This window comes from Pinus tabuliformis, chromosome 7 (genome assembly GCF_031772625.1).
Source record: "Pinus tabuliformis cultivar Carrire ecotype Pingquan chromosome 7, CPIR1, whole genome shotgun sequence".
In the NCBI taxonomy this organism is placed as follows: domain Eukaryota; kingdom Viridiplantae; phylum Streptophyta; class Pinopsida; order Pinales; family Pinaceae; genus Pinus; species Pinus tabuliformis.
In genome coordinates this window covers 443185557-443203119 of record NC_142293.1, presented here as the reverse complement: position 1 = coordinate 443203119, position 17563 = coordinate 443185557, and the positions used below count along the sequence as shown (strand labels likewise).

General features: G+C 37.9%; 1 protein-coding gene and 1 pseudogene across 2 annotated transcripts; one reads left to right on the top strand and one right to left on the bottom strand.

Moving 5' to 3' along the window:
* The first annotated feature begins 400 nt into the window (after positions 1-400).
* Positions 401-12012, top strand: LOC149247882 (small ribosomal subunit protein uS17z-like). 2 transcript variants are annotated; one of them, XM_089455959.1, is made up of 6 exons: positions 401-501; positions 2955-2995; positions 3086-3186; positions 11274-11306; positions 11508-11597; positions 11691-12012. In XM_089455959.1, the coding sequence occupies exons 1-6, from the start codon at positions 460-462 to the stop codon at positions 11708-11710; spliced, it is 327 nt and encodes a 108-aa protein (XP_089312085.1). In that variant the 5' UTR covers positions 401-459; the 3' UTR covers positions 11711-12012. The 2 variants fall into 2 exon arrangements, with proteins under 2 accessions (XP_089312085.1, XP_089312084.1); XM_089455958.1 differs by having other exon boundaries at positions 11274-11418.
* On the bottom strand, positions 7320-8225 carry LOC149247883 (glutathione S-transferase TCHQD pseudogene; annotated as a pseudogene).
* Positions 12013-17563: the final 5551 nt, after the last annotated feature.

Here is a 17563-nt window from a genome sequence, read left to right as displayed (position 1 = left end):
GGTATATATGTAATATTGGGATAGGCTCTCCGATCATCCATTCTATTATTATATCGCTATGCTCAAATATTGGTAGATGGGTTTATTTATAAAAAAGAAGTTAACCATAACAAGCCCTTTTAATAGAAGCCAAACGCCTTTTTCCAATATTCTATGCCACTCTGAAGCTTGTATTTGTGGGTGAACAGTGAAAACGTTGTTGTTAGTATTGTCATTGTTATCAACTAATGGGACATCTCTTATACAAATTCCTTGTATTGTTTTCATAGACTGAGAGAGCTTTTCTAAAGCAACAAAAAGTCTTCCTTAGGTAATCATATTGCAGTATTATTTGATTTTATTTCATGTTTAGAATCTTTTGATTTTCTTCTCTTTTGATCCTTAATTTATATTGTCGCAGTTCTAAGAAGTCTGGGAAGGGGAAATGTCCTGGAAAAGGTGGCAACAGGTTTTGGAAGAATGTGGGTCTTGGCTTCAAGACCCCCAAAGAAGCTATTCAAGGTATGGTGATAAATTATGGGCAGATTTGATTATTGCGATATATTTTGTTTGTATATATTATTGTGCCTTTAATTGTTGTCTCTATTAAATTATCCATTTGAATGCCAAAATGCTTCCTTGTAGCAAGGTTGCATGAGTAAGAAGACACACCAGGTATAGAAATGGTGTAGTTGTTATGAATTCCCAAAATATTGTTTGTTAGTATGGGGGTATGGTTGAATGAACTCGTAATGGTTGAGATCATATCTGCTCTACTAACAACATATATTGGGAACTCAATGGGACAAGAATGCTTGATTGTGGCAACGAACATCTTGTGACTATCTTAGTGCTACCCATTACTTGGAGACATTTTAGTTTCCTATGTGGGCATCGACCATCTTGGTGTTTCTCCCGAGAAGACTGAAATGCCATTTGACATAAGCCATGAGTTTATTTTCCATTTTATCCCCCAATAGTAACAAAATATATCTTCTATGTTCTTTCTTGCTTTAGTCTATTGAAAGGATTACTTCCTCCGAAAATTACCAATACCAGATAACAGCTTCAGTCACATCTTTTAAAGGAAATATGCTAGAAGATATTATGCTTCAAGCAGTGCTTAGAAGACGTTGCTAGCTTAACTTGTCAGAAGAGCTGTAATGATAATTTCAAGTCGAAATTATATAGCATACTGATTAGAAAATGCTGCTAGAATAACTTGTCAGAAGATCTGTAATGGTAATTTAAAGTCAAAATTATATAGCATACTGATTGGTTCTTGTGATGCTCCTAAAGCTGACTGATTTAAGTACCATTGCTAAGTCTTTCACTGTTTGCATTAATCAAGCTAACTACAGAGAATATATAACAGAGTCACAAATAAAAGCTTAGCCCGTATGCTCGCTGTCAAAGACAATTAACATTCTCATAGAAAAAAAGGGAATCAATAGTTCCAATGGCTTAACCAACAGCTAAGCCCACTTCAAAATTCTAGCCTGCCTGTGAATCTGTTTGCAAAAGAGCTCGCCAAATTCTATAGCAGGCATAAAAATCTCAATAGGCCCTTCACAAGCTTCATGACTATACTATTGTATTGCTTGCTTGCTTGGTCATCTAAGGGGTTGAGGGTTCTATATAGTCTGTAATCATGCAGAACAAAATAATCCTATGCATACTATATTTATGCAACAACCTCATGATCATATTACAGATAGAGGACAACAAAATAATACCATGCATACTAGTAGTTATGTAGCAATCTCCTGATGCTCATATTACAGATAGAAGGCAATAAAATTTTCATATTTCCAAAAAAAGGTGGAATATGGGCCTATTACAGTCTGATAGCGTGGTCTTTCCTTCATCTGCTCGAAGTAATATATAAGACAAGGATGCTTCCGAAAATACTCTTTGTCCAACTTCAAAACCTTTATTCTGGCAAGCACGGGGATAAATGCACAATCTGCCACAGAAAACTCAGCTCCAGCCAAAAACTCTGTGTTTGTAAGCTGTTTCTCAACCTCATTGAGTAGCCTTATAAGTTCATTCGTGTTTGAAGCCAAAGCCTCCTGATCCTTCAACATTTCCTCCATGGCATGCATGGTTTGAAGTTTGTTGTGATATTTTTCTGCCAAATCAAGATTTTCCACAAGACAAGTAATGGCAACTTGCCTTTTAAATTTGCTAGAAAAATGAATAGCGTGATCACTTGAACACTGATTTAGTGTAAAGAGTTTCGAGTGCCATGAATCAATGATAAGTGTTTACTGGTTAGACCCTCAGTAATCTGGGGTGTAAAATGGCCAAAAGCTATTTTTGGTCCCTTGTTAGTTTGGCTTGTAGGATTCGCATTAGACTATTTGGTCCATATTTGGAAACTTTTGGAAATAACATAAATTAGTAGACAAAGTTTCCATGATGCCAACTTTATTAGGATCTTGTTAATAATAAAAACAAGATATTCCGATGTGTTGGTGCCTTGAGTTGGTCGTTTTTTCTCAAGTTGTCTTACGAACGGCCAGCTCAGGATTTGCCCAAGACTTTTAATTTTTTTAAACAATAGGGATTTGAGTTTAGACTTTAGTACTTTTATCAAACGGGGTTCTTGATTTTGTCATGGTTCTTTTGCGTGTTTGGAGTTGCAAGCTCATGTTAAAGCTATTGATCTCAATGCAGGGTATGGGTATATATGTAATATTGGGATAGGCTCTCCGATCATCCATTCTATTATTCAATCACTATGCTCAAATATTGGTAGATGCGTTTATTTATAAAAAAGCAGTTAACCATAACAAGCCCTTTTAATAGAAGCCAAAGCCCTTTTAATAGAAGCCAAACGCCTTTTTCCAATATTCTATGCCACTCTGAAGCTTGTATTTGTGGATGAACAGTGAAAACGTTGTTGCTAGTATTGTCATTGTTATCAACTAATGGGACATCTTTGATACAAATTCCTTGTATTGTTTTCATAGACTGAGAGAGCTTTTCTAAAGCAACCAAAAGTCTTTGTCAGGTAATCATATTGCAGTATTATTTGATTTTATTTCATGTTTAGAATCCTTTGATTTGCTTCTCTTTTGATCCTTAATTTATATTGTTGCAGTTCTAAGAAGTCTGGGAAGGGGAAACGTCCTGGAAAAGGTGGCAACAGGTTTTGGAAGAATGTGGGTCTTGGCTTCAAGACCCCCAAAGAAGCTATTCAAGGTATGGTGATTAAATTCTGGGCAGATTTGATTATTGCAATATATTTTGTTTGTATATATTATTGTGTATTTAATTGTTGTTTCTATTAAATTATCCATTTGAATGCCAAAACGCTTCCTTGTAGCAAGGTTGCATGATCCGGATTTAAACAGGAACGCAACAAATTACAGAGATAACCATATACACAAAGATGCAGCGGAAATAATACTTCATTTCATTAATGGAAAATACTGAAATATGCTTACAACCAGAAATGGAAATAAACCAGCTAGGGCGATGGTAGCTTATCTCTGAGAAGAGATGTGGTGGCTACATGCCTCTGAACTGTTCTGAGCTGAGTTACAATGAGGCTCGAAGGCCTATTTATTATTGAGAAACAATGGAAAACCCTTCACATCCCAAAACCTAACCCTAGAAGATTAAACGCCAAATTGTGGGCCCCGTTTGGGTAAATTGGTACATCAATTTCCCGGGGTCGTAACTTTGGCATACGATCTCCGTTTGACGCGTACGATAGCTCGTTAGAAAGATCTGTCCGAGTACTACCACTTTGGTGGACCCATGTTGCCCTAAATTCCCAAAAAAATGTCGTTTAGGGCCTCAAAACGGCTTCGGAAGTTCAGGACCCGAAAAACTGCTAAAAATAGTAAATTGTGTTATAATTTAGGAAACTGAAAAGACTGAAAGAGACAGTTGTGGGGGTCCAAATGGGATAGGTGGGTGGCCACCAACATCCACCTGGATCATTCCTCCCCCCTTAGGAAGCAATGGTCCCCATTGCGTTGAGTTCCTCCATCTGCTGAACTTGTCCTGCAATCTCTGATGTGTCCAGTAATGGTGAGAAGCATGGTCGACGATGGTCCATATTGAACACTCGGTGCAAGCCAAGGAATGGAGGAATGTTGTGCTTCGAAGCATTGTTGACCGTAGCCTTGGTACTGGTGTAAGGACCATGTCGAAGTGGTCTGAGCTTCTGATGGGTTCTGGTAAGGCGTTCTCTCTGCAGATGCAACCAGACTTTGTTGCCCACCTGAAACTTGTGTGGTATCTCTGTGGGTGAGGAGAAGTTGTTCCTGTGTTCTGTCATGACCGTATCCCTTTGCTGTTGCTGCTGCATGGAGGAACCCTTTGAAGGGGTCATGGATGTAGCAACGATCTTCCCCTTACTTTGGGAGTGAACCAAACAGATAAATTTCCTGGTTTGGGAGATGAGCTTGCTGCCTTTCTTAGCAGTGATCAAAGATGTGGCAGTAGGTGGGGCTACCTCCAGTATCCTGTATAATGAATTATTCAAAGAAATAATGACAGCACAAGGCCTTGACTCATACACAACATGTCGCCTCCACAAGTATGGTTGGCCTAATAATACATCACAAACATCCAGAGGTGTAACATCACACAATACCTCGTCTGTGAAGGGTTTGATGCTGTAGGGAAGGCGGCACTGCTGGCGAACTTTGAGATCTCGCCCTTCGTGAAGCCACCCGATATTGTACGGCTGCGGGTGCGGTGTAGTCTGTAGGCCCAACCGCTTCACGAGCTCTATTGAAATGAGGTTCTTTTGGCTGCCACTGTCAATAATGAATTACAGCGGCGAACCCTTCACCCACATCTGTGAGTGGAAAAGACGCTCCCTCTCTTCTGGATCTGCAGGTTCATTCTTCTGGATCTTGGCAATGGCAACAGTGGCGCTGGGATCCGCATCAATGATCTGCTTCCCTTTGCCATTCCCCTTGTCAGGTTCTGGCTCAGGGTCAGAACATGCATCTGATTCGGAAGCCTTCAACTCGGCCACCAGCGACTGCTTGGTCCGACACTCACTTGTGTTATGAGTGGGACTCTTGTGGAACTCACACCACTTTCCTGTGTCCTTCCTCGGCTTCGTGGTGTTGTTCTTTTCTTGCGGCTTCGACGGGTTGTCTTGGGTCACCCCGCCTTGGCTTTGTCCTTTGGGCTTCGAATTTGCAGATCCAAAGTCTCGCTTCTTTTGTTTGAACTTTTGCTCGATTTTGACAACGTATCGGTATGCTGTGCCGAGTGAGGGGATGTTCAAGAACCCCATCTCTTCCTGGATGTATCTATGTAGGCAGCCGCGGTATTTGAGTACCAGATGCAGCTCAGAATCTTTGATACCCAACTGTGTGCGAAGGGTATGAAAAATGTTTGTGAACTCTGACACATCTTGGTCTCGTCCCTGCCGCAGTGTGGTCCATTTGATGTATTTGTCCTCATAGCTTCCGACAGGGTAGTACTGCTCCTTGATGGCATCCCGGAAGTCATTCCAAGTGGGTGCGGCTGAAAATAGTGAGCCTGTACTTTCATCCTTCTGCTCGCAGTAGGTTTCCCACCAGTCCTTGACGTGGGGGGCTGCTTTGAGAAGAGCGAAAACAATCTTTTCCCGACTTGAAAATTCGTGAACAGAAAAATACCCATCTAGCAAATGTAACCATTTATCTACAACATCTACGTCTATTTGACCCTCGAATATGGGGATTTCAAAATTAACTTGTACCTTGAAGGGTGTGTCATTTCCAGAGTCGTTGTTGGAAGCCGATGCATCGCCTCTGGGTAACCGCTGAAGAATCTGCGCAAAGCTATCCATCATCACGTTCCTTTGTCGCTCGAGGGCTTCTTCGAGCAAGATTTTGATAGGATCTCCTACTCCCTCGTCTTTCTTCTCATCCGCCATGGGAGGCCATCGGGATTTTCGAGGCTGGTCTTGCAAAGGTTCGACCAGTTCAAGCCCTAACTCCTTATATCCCGACCTCGTTGGGGACATGCAAAGAAAAACAGAGAAAAAGCAGACCGCTCTGATACCACTGATCCGGATTTAAACAGGAACGCAACAAATTACAGAGATAACTGTATACACAAAGATGCAACGGAAATAATACTTCATTTCATTAATGGAAAATACTGAAATATGCTTACAACCAGAAATGGAAATAAACCAGCTAGGGCGATGGTAGCTTATCTCTAAGAAGAGATGTGGTGGCTACATGCCTCTGAACTGTTCTGAACTGAGTTACAATGAGGCTCGAAGGCCTATTTATTATTGAGAAACAATGGAAAACCCTTCACATCCCAAAACCTAACCCTAGAAAATGAAACGCCAAATTGTGGGCCCCGTTTGGGTAAATTGGTACATCAATTTCCCGGGGTCGTAACTTTGGCATACGATCTCCGTTTGACGTGTACGATAGCTCGTTAGAAACATCTGTCCGAGTACTACCACTTTGGTGAACCCATATTGCTCCAGATTCCCAAAAAAACGTCGTTTAGGGCCTCAAAACGGCTCCGGAAGTTCAGGACCCGAAAAACTGCTAAAAATAGTAAATTGTGCTACAATTTAGGAAACTGAAAAGACTGAAAGAGACAGTTGTGGGGGTCCAAATGGGATAGGTGAGTGGCCACCAACATCCACCTGGATCATTGCACGAGTAAGAAGACACACCAGGTATAGAAATGGTGTAGTTGTTATGAATTCCCAAAATATTGTTTGTTAGTATGGGGGTATGGTTGAATGAACTCATAATGGTTGAGATCATATCTGCTCTACTAACAACATATATTGGGAACTCGGTGGGACAACAATGCTTGATTGTGGCAACGAACATCTTGTGACTATCTTAGTGCTACCCATTACTTGGAGACATTTTAGTTTCCTATGTGGGCATCGACCATCTTGATGTTTCTCTCGAGAAGACTGAAATGCCATTTGACATAAGCCATGAGTTTATTTTCCATTTTATCCCCCAATAGTAACAAAATATATCTTATATGTTGTTTCTTTCTTTAGTCTATTGAAAGGATTACTTCCTCCGAAAATTACCAATACCGGTTAACAGCTTCAGTCACATCTTTTAAAGGAAATATGCTGGAAGATATTATGCTTCAAGCAGTGCTTAGAAGATGTTGCTAGCTTAACTTGTCAGAAGAGCTATAATGGTAATTTCAAGTCGAAATTATATAGCATACTGATTAGAAAATGCTGCTAGAATAACTTGTCAGAAGATCTGTAATGGTAATTTAAAGTCGAAATTATATAGCATACTGATTGGTTCTTGTGATGCTCCTAAAGCTGACTGATTTAAGTACCATTGCTAAGTCTTTCACTGTTTGCATTAATCAAGCTAACTACAGAGAAAATATAACAGAGTCACAAATAAAAGCTTAGCCCGTATGCTCGCTGTCAAAGACAATTAACATTCCCATAGAAAAAAAAGGAATCAATAGTTCCAGTGGCTTAACCAATAGCTAAGCCCACTTCAAAATTCTAGCCTGCCTGTGAATCTGTTTACAATAGAGCTCGCCAAATTTCTATAGCAGGCATAAAAATCTCAATAGGCCCTTCACAAGTTTCATGACTGTATTGTTGTATTGCTTGCTTGCTTGGTCATCTAAGGGGTTGAGGGTTCTATATAGTCTGTAATCATGCAGAACAAAATAATCCTATGCATACTATATTTATGCAACAACCTCATGATCATATTACAGATAGAGGACAACAAAATAATACCATGCATACTAGTAGTTAGCAATCTCCTAATGCTCATATTACAGATAGAAGGCAATAAAATTTTCATCTTTCCAAAAAAGGTGGAATATGGGCCTATTACAGTCTGATAGCTTGGTCTTTCCTTCATCTGCTCGAAGTAATATATAAGACAAGGATGCTTCCGAAAATACTCTTTGTCCAACTTCAAAACCTCTATTCTGGCAAGCACAGGGATAAATGCACAATCTGCCACAGAAAACTCAGCTCCAGCCAAAAACTCTGTGTTTGTAAGTTGTTTCTCAGCCTCATTGAGTAGCCTTATAAGTTCATTCGTGTTTGAAGCCAAAGCCTCCTGATCCTTCAACATTTCCTCCATGGCATGCATGGTTTGAAGTTTGTTGTGATATTTTTCTGCCAAATCAGGATTTTCCACAAGACGAGTAATGACAACTTGCCTTTTGAATTTGCTAAAAAAATGAATAGCGTGATCACTTGGACACTGATTTAGTGTAAAGAGTTTCGAGTGCCATGAATCAATGATAAGTGTTTACTGGTTAGACCCTCAGTAATCTGGGGTGTAGAATGGCCAAAAGCTATTTTTGGTCCCTTGTTAGTTTGGCTTGTAGGATTCGCGTTAGACTGTTTGGTCCTTATTTGGAAACTTTTGGAAATAACATAAATTAGTAGACAAAGTTTCCATGATGCCAACTCTATTAGGATCTTGTTAATAATAAAAACAAGATATTCCAATGTGTTGGTGCCTTGAGCTGGTATTTTTTTCTCCAGTTGTCTTACGAACAGCCAGCTCAGGATTTCCCCAAGACTTTTAATTTTTTTTAACAATGGGGATTTGAGTTTAGACTTTAGTACTTTTATCAAACGAGGTTCTTGATTTTTTCATGGTTCTTTTGCGTGTTTGGAGTTGCAAGCTCATGTTAAAGCTATTAATCTTAATGCAGGGTATGGGTATATATGTAATATTGGGATAGGCTCTCCGATCATCCATTCTATTATTCTATCGCTATGCTCAAATATTGGTAGATGGGTTTATTTATAAAAAAGCAGTTAACCATAACAAGCCCTTTTAATAGACGCCAAACGCCTTTTTCCAATAATCTATGCCACTCTGAAGCTTGTATTTGTGGGTGAACAGTGAAAACGTTGTTGTTAGTATTGCCATTGTTATTAACTAATGGGACATCTCTGATACAAATTCCTTGTATTGTTTTCATAGACTGAGAGAGCTTTTCTAAAGCAACCAAAAGTCTTTGTCAGGTAATCATATTGCAGTATTATTTGATTTTATTTCATGTTTAGAATCTTTTGATTTGCTTCTCTTTTGATCCTTAATTTATATTGTTGCAGTTCTAAGAAGTCTGGGAAGGGGAAACATCCTGGAAAAGGTGGCAACAGGTTTTGGAAGAAGGTGGGTTTTGGCTTCAAGAACCCCAAAGAAGCTATTCAAGGTATGGTGATTAAATTCTGGGCAGATTTGATTATTGCGATATATTTTGTTTGTATATATTATTGTGCATTTAATTGTTGTTTCTATTAAATTATCCATTTGAATGCCAAAATGCTTCCTTGTAGCAAGGTTGCACGAGTAAGAAGACACACCAAGTATAGAAATGGTGTAGTTGTTATGAATTCCCAAAATAATGTTTGTTAGTATGGGGGTATGGTTGAATGAACTCATAATGGTTGAGATCATATCTGCTCTACTAACAACATATATTGGGAACTCGATGGGACAAGAATGCTTGATTGTGGCAACGAACATCTTGTGACTATCTTAGTGCTACGCATTACTTGGAGACATTTTAGTTTCCTATGTGGGTATCGACCATTTTGGTGTTTCTCCCGAGATGACTGAAGCTGCATGCCACCTAGATGCAAGGAAATTACCATGATTCCGCCCATAAGACTGAAAATTATCACTGTCTGGAAAGCAGGGATCCTGGTGCCATTTGAAATGTCTTTGTGCTTGCCAATTTAAATGTAACTTACTTGATCCATGTGTATTGGACTCTGGAGAAAATTCTAACACTGCCTTTTAGTTGTTTCCCATAAATACATTTGAGGTTGAAATACATTTTAAGTCTTCATATTTAAGACTGAAAATTGACTCCATCATGATAAAAACACAATTAAACCTGTAAACAAGAGCCCTTTATAAGTTAGTATATACTGGAACAAACTTCTCATGCCCAATACGTGCATCAATCACTTACCAGGCTCACACTATGTTGTAGATCTTCAACTATCAATCCATATGAATTAATTGAATGCAGAATCACATTTCTTTCTTATTGTTTACCAGAATATATAGTGTCTGTGAAGTTAGGGAAGTAGTTGCTGTGATTCAAAAATAGCTATATGATGAATCATCCAAATTGATACAATAAAAAGCCTTTTTGTAGGATGTTTTGAATTCCTTGAACACATGTTCTGTAGGTATTTGTAGCTGAAGAGCCCCTGTTTAGTAAGAACGTTAGTGGTAAAAGTAGCATGCCAGGTATGGAAGTGCTTTTTGAGTACCAAATTCTAATAGCATAAGTAATGATGCAACAGTCTTGTCTAAAGCTTTTACAATATATCTTGTGTTCTAAGACACCTTTTGAGCATTTTCAAAGAAGATAGGAACTCTCTTCATCATAAGTTTTCCAACAAAACCAACTTGCAACAGTTTTATCTCTTGCGTTTATAATATATCTTGTGTTCTAAGACACCTTTTGAGCATTTTCAAAGAAAGTAGGAACTCCCTCCAGCATAGGTTTGCCAACAGAACCAACTTCTACTATCTGGTCAATCAGTGCCAAGGCAATTAATTAAATTCACTACCAGCAGGGAACTTAGCAAGAAATCATCAACTGCAAAGATAACCCCATGCTTGCCCTATATCAGCTGTGGCCAACAAACAATCATTCCAGATGCAGGAAAATCATCTGCTTGGTTACTGTCATAAAAATAATACGGACTCGGGTTTCACTTTTAATTATTTCTTTACAGAGAAAGATGGTATTCTTTACAGACTCGATTTTCTCTTTTAATTATTTCTTTACAGAGAAAGATGGTATTCTTTACAAACTCTGTTTTGCATATTCGATCTTACCGGAAAGATTCAAAGCTTTAGAACTAATTTCAAGAACCTATGATACTCGGTGCTGAGAGGCAGTTGAATGATCATTGCCCTACTGTTTTTATTTTTAATATTATCTATATGCACTAATTAATTTTTTTCTTTTTCCTTCATCGTTAACATATGATAATAAAAGCAAAATTAAGAATTTTAAGAATAATCAAGATGTCATTCTTATGATTAGTTTTCATTTTTTCTTGATTCTGATACATGAACTAGAAGTTGTGCAACCATCTTGGTTTTATTTATTATTTTATTTTTATCTATAATTTTTATTTTGGTCTTTTGGTTTCCACTGATTTGTGCAAATATTTTCTGTTGGGTGCATATTATTTTATATTGCTGCAGTCTTTCTCAACTAGATTGTCAATACACGTATTTGTCCGTTATATGTTTTTGGGTCTTTCTCCACTGGATTGTGTGAACTAGGTTTTCTTGGTTTTTATGTAGGGACCTACATCGACAAGAAGTGCCCATTCACTGGTATTGTTTCAATAAGAGGTCGTATATTAGTTGGAACATGTTACAGTGCTAAAATGACATGGACAATTATTTTCCGTAGGGACTATCTCCATTTTGTCAAGAAATATCAGAGGTAACTAGAGAACATTATAGTGAATTGCAATTATATTTCTATACAGTTCCATTTAAGTAGTAATTTTTGAATGTTTGCATACTTAACAGATATGAAAAGAGACATTCGAACATACCAGCCCATATTTCACCCTGTTTCCGTGTCAAAGAAGGGGATCATGTTATCATTGGGCAATGCAGGTAAATCTATTTATGGGAATATCCACTAAAACCTGTGACTCTTTTTTGTGTTTTTATTGGTTGTTAACATTTTATATGATTTGCTTGTATCAGGCCCTTGTCCAAGACTGTAAGGTTTAATGTTCTGAAGGTGATTCCTGTGGGTTCTAGCAGTGGTTCTGCAAAGAAAGCCTTCACTGCAATATGAATCCGTTTTTTTTTTCTTCCATTAAGTGTGATAGAGTGGGCTTCGACAGAGTTGAGGGTTACTTACTATTTTATCATTTGGTCAAAATTAATTTTGTTAGTTTAATCCTTCTTTTGGTTACTGTGTTGAATTTTGAAAAAGATGTACGACGCATGTTTACTCTTTGGTAGTTGAAAGTCCACCGTTCTTGGATACTTTTGTTTTGGTTTTAGCATCCAGTAAACCTTTGAAGGCATATTCTTCAAATATATATATATATATATATATATATATCGTCATATTTATTTTATTATATATGGCAAGGAGTTTCGCTTTTAATTATTTCTTTAGGAGGTGACATTTGTGTGCTTTAAGCTGTTGACTTGGTGATAATAAATATTGCTATCAAATGATCAATACACCTAACTTTCTCATCATAACTTTGAATTTATGAAGGTGCCTAAGACAATCTAGTTATATGTGATGGTTGCCAATAGTTTTTCATGTGAAGATGTTGAAATTTAATTCACACAAGAGGTTTGTAATGTGCGTGGATTTTAAACTATAGGACCTGCAAAGAAGGATTCTTGCTGAGTTTTTTGTACTAATTGAATATCAAGGGTTCTAGGCGTTGTGAATCCTCGTCATTTTTTTCCCCTAGGAAAAAATCGTACTTTTATTCATGTTGATAAAATTACATTTTGTAGATGCTTATAGCATATGCAAATGGCTGAACCTGTAATATCAGGCAGCAGACAGAAATAAAAGCACAAAATGGCAAAAAGACAGTTCCTGAGATGTCAGGAAGACAAACAGATATAATAGTAAATGTTAGCAAGCCTATGTTTTCCTGCCTTTTTCCTTTTCTACTTTGCACCAGACTCCAGTGCTGATAGTAGGATCAATTACAGTAAGTTGGTTTTCCTCTGTGTACGCTGGTGGTTCTTTATCTGAGTCTGATCCTTCTGGGCTATGTGCTCTTTTGACTCCGCTTAATTCCAATTGTAAATCTTGCTGTTGTACCAAGCTATGTGTCTCCAAATTGGGCTTCTCAGTGCCTTCATTAGGCTCTTTCCCCTGTCTCATTTGTACATCTGTGGGTTCTGTGTTCAGTGCCTCCTCCTCCAGTGGTTCCGTATGCTGCCAACCTTTTGGTTTTTTCTGTTGTTTCTTGTTCCCTTTTGGCTCCCTACTAGTCAATGGACATGCATTTTGCAGGTGCCCTGTCTGCAAGCATCTACGGCATCTGAAAGTCGTGTTCTCGTAGTCAAGATTTTGCGTCCACAGTGAATTATTGAAATTCAATGTGATGTGATCTGGCAGTCCTTGACTTAGGTCCACCTCTACACATATTCTGGCATATGTGAATAGTCCCCGCATAGCTCTGTCTTCATCTGTTTTAAGATGTTTTCCTAAAGAGTTCCCAATGGTTGTTAATGCTTTTCGGTGCCAAAAATGCAATGGGAGGTTATGCAGCCTTACCCAAACTGGTATCGTCGAAACAACCATGGTGTTGGTATCAAAGTCCGGGAACCAAGGGGTGATGAAGAGGCCAACATTTCCCCAAAACCAAGGCCCCTGGTTAATGATATTGTCTCGTTCCAGTTCTGTGTTAAATCTGACTATGAAGAAACCCTTAGGGCATAGGTATATTTCACAATTGGTTGACCATGATGAAAATACCCACTGATGCAATGCATCAGCTTTGGGCCAGTAACCATTAAATCTGCATATAACGACATTTTGTATTAAATCTGAGTATATATATGTTACCTCCGGCAGTGTTACAGTAAGTAAAGGTGATTCTTGCTTCTGTTCCACGATGTAGGGACCTGGTAGCTCGGATGTGGGTGCTGTTCTGTGATTCAGTGGTTCCTTTCCTTTGACTGCATCGCGGAAGGTTCCTGTAGTTTTTGAGCTGGTTCCCTTACAGCCGCCTCGTAGTCTCAGATTGAGTATAATGGTTGAATCATTAACAACTCCATAGTGTTGGAGTGTGTGGTGGTCCTGCATGCAGAGTCCGGAGAATAAGAGGTTTTGGTATATTGTCGGAGTTCCCAATTTGTTATGGATCTCCTTTTTTAACCCTAAGACATCCATCCCTTCCCTGATTTGTACACAATGGTGTCTACCTTCTACAGATCTGATAAATATTTGATTCAGATCTGACGAACCGACCTTGTTCAAACCCCGATCTATATGGTTGCTCTTCAGATCTGGCGGATCTGTGGTGATTCTGGAGTTAGAGGGCTTGATACCTCCTATCTGCAGTGATCTAGCTATCTCTGCCTCCGCGTATCCACTTCCACCGTCAACATCCATCAGGGATTTATGACCATGGAAACCCTGATACCTGTCTAGATAAACCTTCAATATGGTGCTTACCTTGCAGATCGTGATGCGCTTGTTAAGGTCGCTGAAATCGGGGTGAGTGGTGGCGTGAACCCAGATCTCTGCATCGTTGGCCCTCACGTAGGCCACGCCTCCGTCCAGCCTGCTACAATTAAGACTGTGCCGCGTCAATTTACTTCTGCCATCGTTCTGTAGCCGCCTCATCAGATCTATCGTTTGCTGCCTGAAATCTTTGATCGGCCATGTGTAAACGGGCGTCAGGCTTCCATCTGATTCTGTGGCGGCTCAGATCAGGCTCTTCTTGACCTGGAAGCGAAAGCTTGAGGCGTCCATTCGAAACCCTAGGTCCGGCGTTTACTGCAGAGAAATCCCAGAGCAGGTTCTCTTTTCCCTCGAATGATCAATCGTGAATCCTCGTCATTATTTTGATGCTTATTCCATTTTCTATATCACTGGATGCAACTGTCTAGGCTTATATTGGGGGCTTATGCGAAGTAAAGTTTACGGGCATTCAAGGGTCAAGGGTCCTTTCAGATTCTTTACTGGGCCACTTTAATACAATAATCTCTTATTCTCGGATGAAAAAAGAAACCATACAAGCAATTTTAGCGAATGCCCAAAAATTTTGAGATGATTGAAAGATGACTGAAAATAATGAAACAGTCATGCCCTGCGATTTTACTATATTTAGCCGATGTGTGTTGATGAGGCGTTGTGCAATTAAATCCAGTTAGTATCAGCATGCATGGCCGTGTGAGAGAATCTTACAAAGGGGATGGGGGGTTCTGATATCCAAATTTGATGTCTAATAATGTGTTAAATTAGATTATTTCTATAATTACCAAATTAAGATGATTGATATAATTGCAATTATTAAAGCATCGAATATGTCTTATAAAGAAATTATTTCATATTGTTGTGTATAAAGAAACTTTTGTGATTGAAATTCTTTACTTTGTATAGATTATTTTAACTCGTGATTAATCAAAGGGTGAATCGTTTTGGATACTTGTGATGGAATCAAAATATGATTGTATAGTCATTATATTCTAGGCTATTTTGGTCAGAGGGAATTGTTTTGGTAATTTGTTATGGCATCATGTATATATATTATATATGATAATACTCTTTTATTGACTGTTTGCCTCGATACTTAATTATCGACCAGGGAATCATAATAAGTAGAGCTGATGCACTATATGTGCTGACAATAGATAAGTTATGTTGTATGCTGCACTATGGTTTAGATAGTGAGTACTACAAACTAACACTTCATTTTACAAATTGTAATTCATCACCACATAATTAATGAAAAACTGGTAATTTGTTATGGCATCATGTATATATATATTATATATGATAATACTCTTTTATTGAGTGTTTGTCTCGATACTTAATTATCGACCAGAGAATCATAATAAGTAGAGCTGATGCACTATATGTGCTAACAATAGATAAGTTCTGTTGTCTGCTGCACTATGGTCTAGATAGTGAGTATTTCAAACTAACACTTCATTCTACAATCTGTAATTCATTTTGTCACGCAATTAATGAAAAACTGGTAATTTGTTATGGCATCATGTATATATATTATATATGATAATACTCTTTTATTGAGTGGTTGCCTCAATACTTAATTATCGACCTGGGAATCATAATAAGTAGAGTTGATGCACCATATGTGCTGACAATAGATAAGTTTTGTTGTTTGCTGCACTATGGTCTAGATAGTGAATATTACAAACTAACACTTCATTCTACAAACTGTAATTCATTTTGTCACACAACTAATGAAAAACCAGACAATGCTCAAGTACCGCAATTGAATATTCTAAATCAGGGAAAAAGTTCCTCCATTTATAGGCTCGTGAAATAACAAGATGGATCTAACTTTGTTTCTTGTTACTCTTAATCAATTCAATGCATTTAAACAAGACAATCAAAATCAGTACAGGAAATATGAGTCTTCACTAGGTGAATGGTGAGATCTCAGATTTTATCTAACGTGTACTTCAAACAATTAATCATTAAATCTATAGCACAAATACAATTTGACCTACGAAAGCATCACTCGTAAAATAAAACCGGAAAGACTAAACTATTTAATAACTTAAACAAAGGGAAAACTTGCCTTGATGGCTTCGGTGGGCCCTTGCCGATCTACTAGGTAAGCTAAAGACTTACAGCGCTAAGAAGTAAAATAACACATTGATCTTAACAATTGTCGTTCATATTATTAATGAAAAAAGGATTATAATATCAACATTACAAATCTCCATTTATAGGCTCATGAAATAACAAGATGGATCTAACTTCGTTTCCTGTTACTCTTAATCGATTCAATGCACTTAAACAAGACAATCAAAATTAGTACAGGAAATATGAGTCTTCACTAGTGGCGCATGTAGTTGAATAGTGAGATCTCAAATTTTATCTGACGTGTACTTCAAACAATTAATCATTAAATCTATAGCACAAATACAATTTGAACTACGAAAGCATCACTCGTAAAATAAAACTGGAAAGACTAAACTATTTAATAACTTAAATAAAGGGAAAACTTGCCTTGATGGCTTCGGTGGGTCCTTGCCGATCTACTAGGTAAGCTAAAGACTTACAACGCTAAGAAGTAAAATAACACATTGATCTTAACAATTGCTATCATATTATTAATGAAAAAAAAGGATTACAATATCAGCGTTACGAATCTCCATTTATAGGCTCATGAAATAACAAGATGGATCTAACTTTGTTTCCTGTTACTCTTAATCAATTCAATGCATTTAAACAAGACAATCAAAATTAGTACAGGAAATATAAGTCTTCACTAGTGGCGCATGTAGGTGAATGGTGAGATCTCAACTTTATCTGACGTGTAGCACAAATACAATTTGAACTACGAAAGCATCACTCGTAAAATAAAACTGGAAAGACTAAACTATTTAATAACTTAAACAAAGGGAAAACTTGCCTTGATGGCTTTGGTGGGCCCTTGTCGATCTACTAGGTAAGCTAAAGACTTACAGTGTTAAGAAGTAAAATAACACATTGATCTTAACAATTGTTGTTCATATTGTTAATGAAAAAAAGGATTGCAATATCAGCATTACAAATCTCAGAGTGCTTTGTTTCCAACCTAATCTCCCTTCTTGGATCTCTTTGAAGACTAAGAGATTAACTATTAACCATTTAAGAAAGATTTTGATTAACCTAATTGTTCGACATACCTCTCTTTTTATAAAGAAGAGGGTCGTTACCATAATCTGTGTAATGAAATTGAAATTACATTTGTAACTCTGTCCTCATGACACGAAGTGCATGAGGAGGAAGTCGATCTTGGGTAACCAAGTAAATGAGATGTCTTCAACAAATTCATTGGTTCCATAGTGGATTGTTTGCTAAAGCACTAAGTCTGAAGATGAAGTATGGTACTGGAATCAGACAGTAG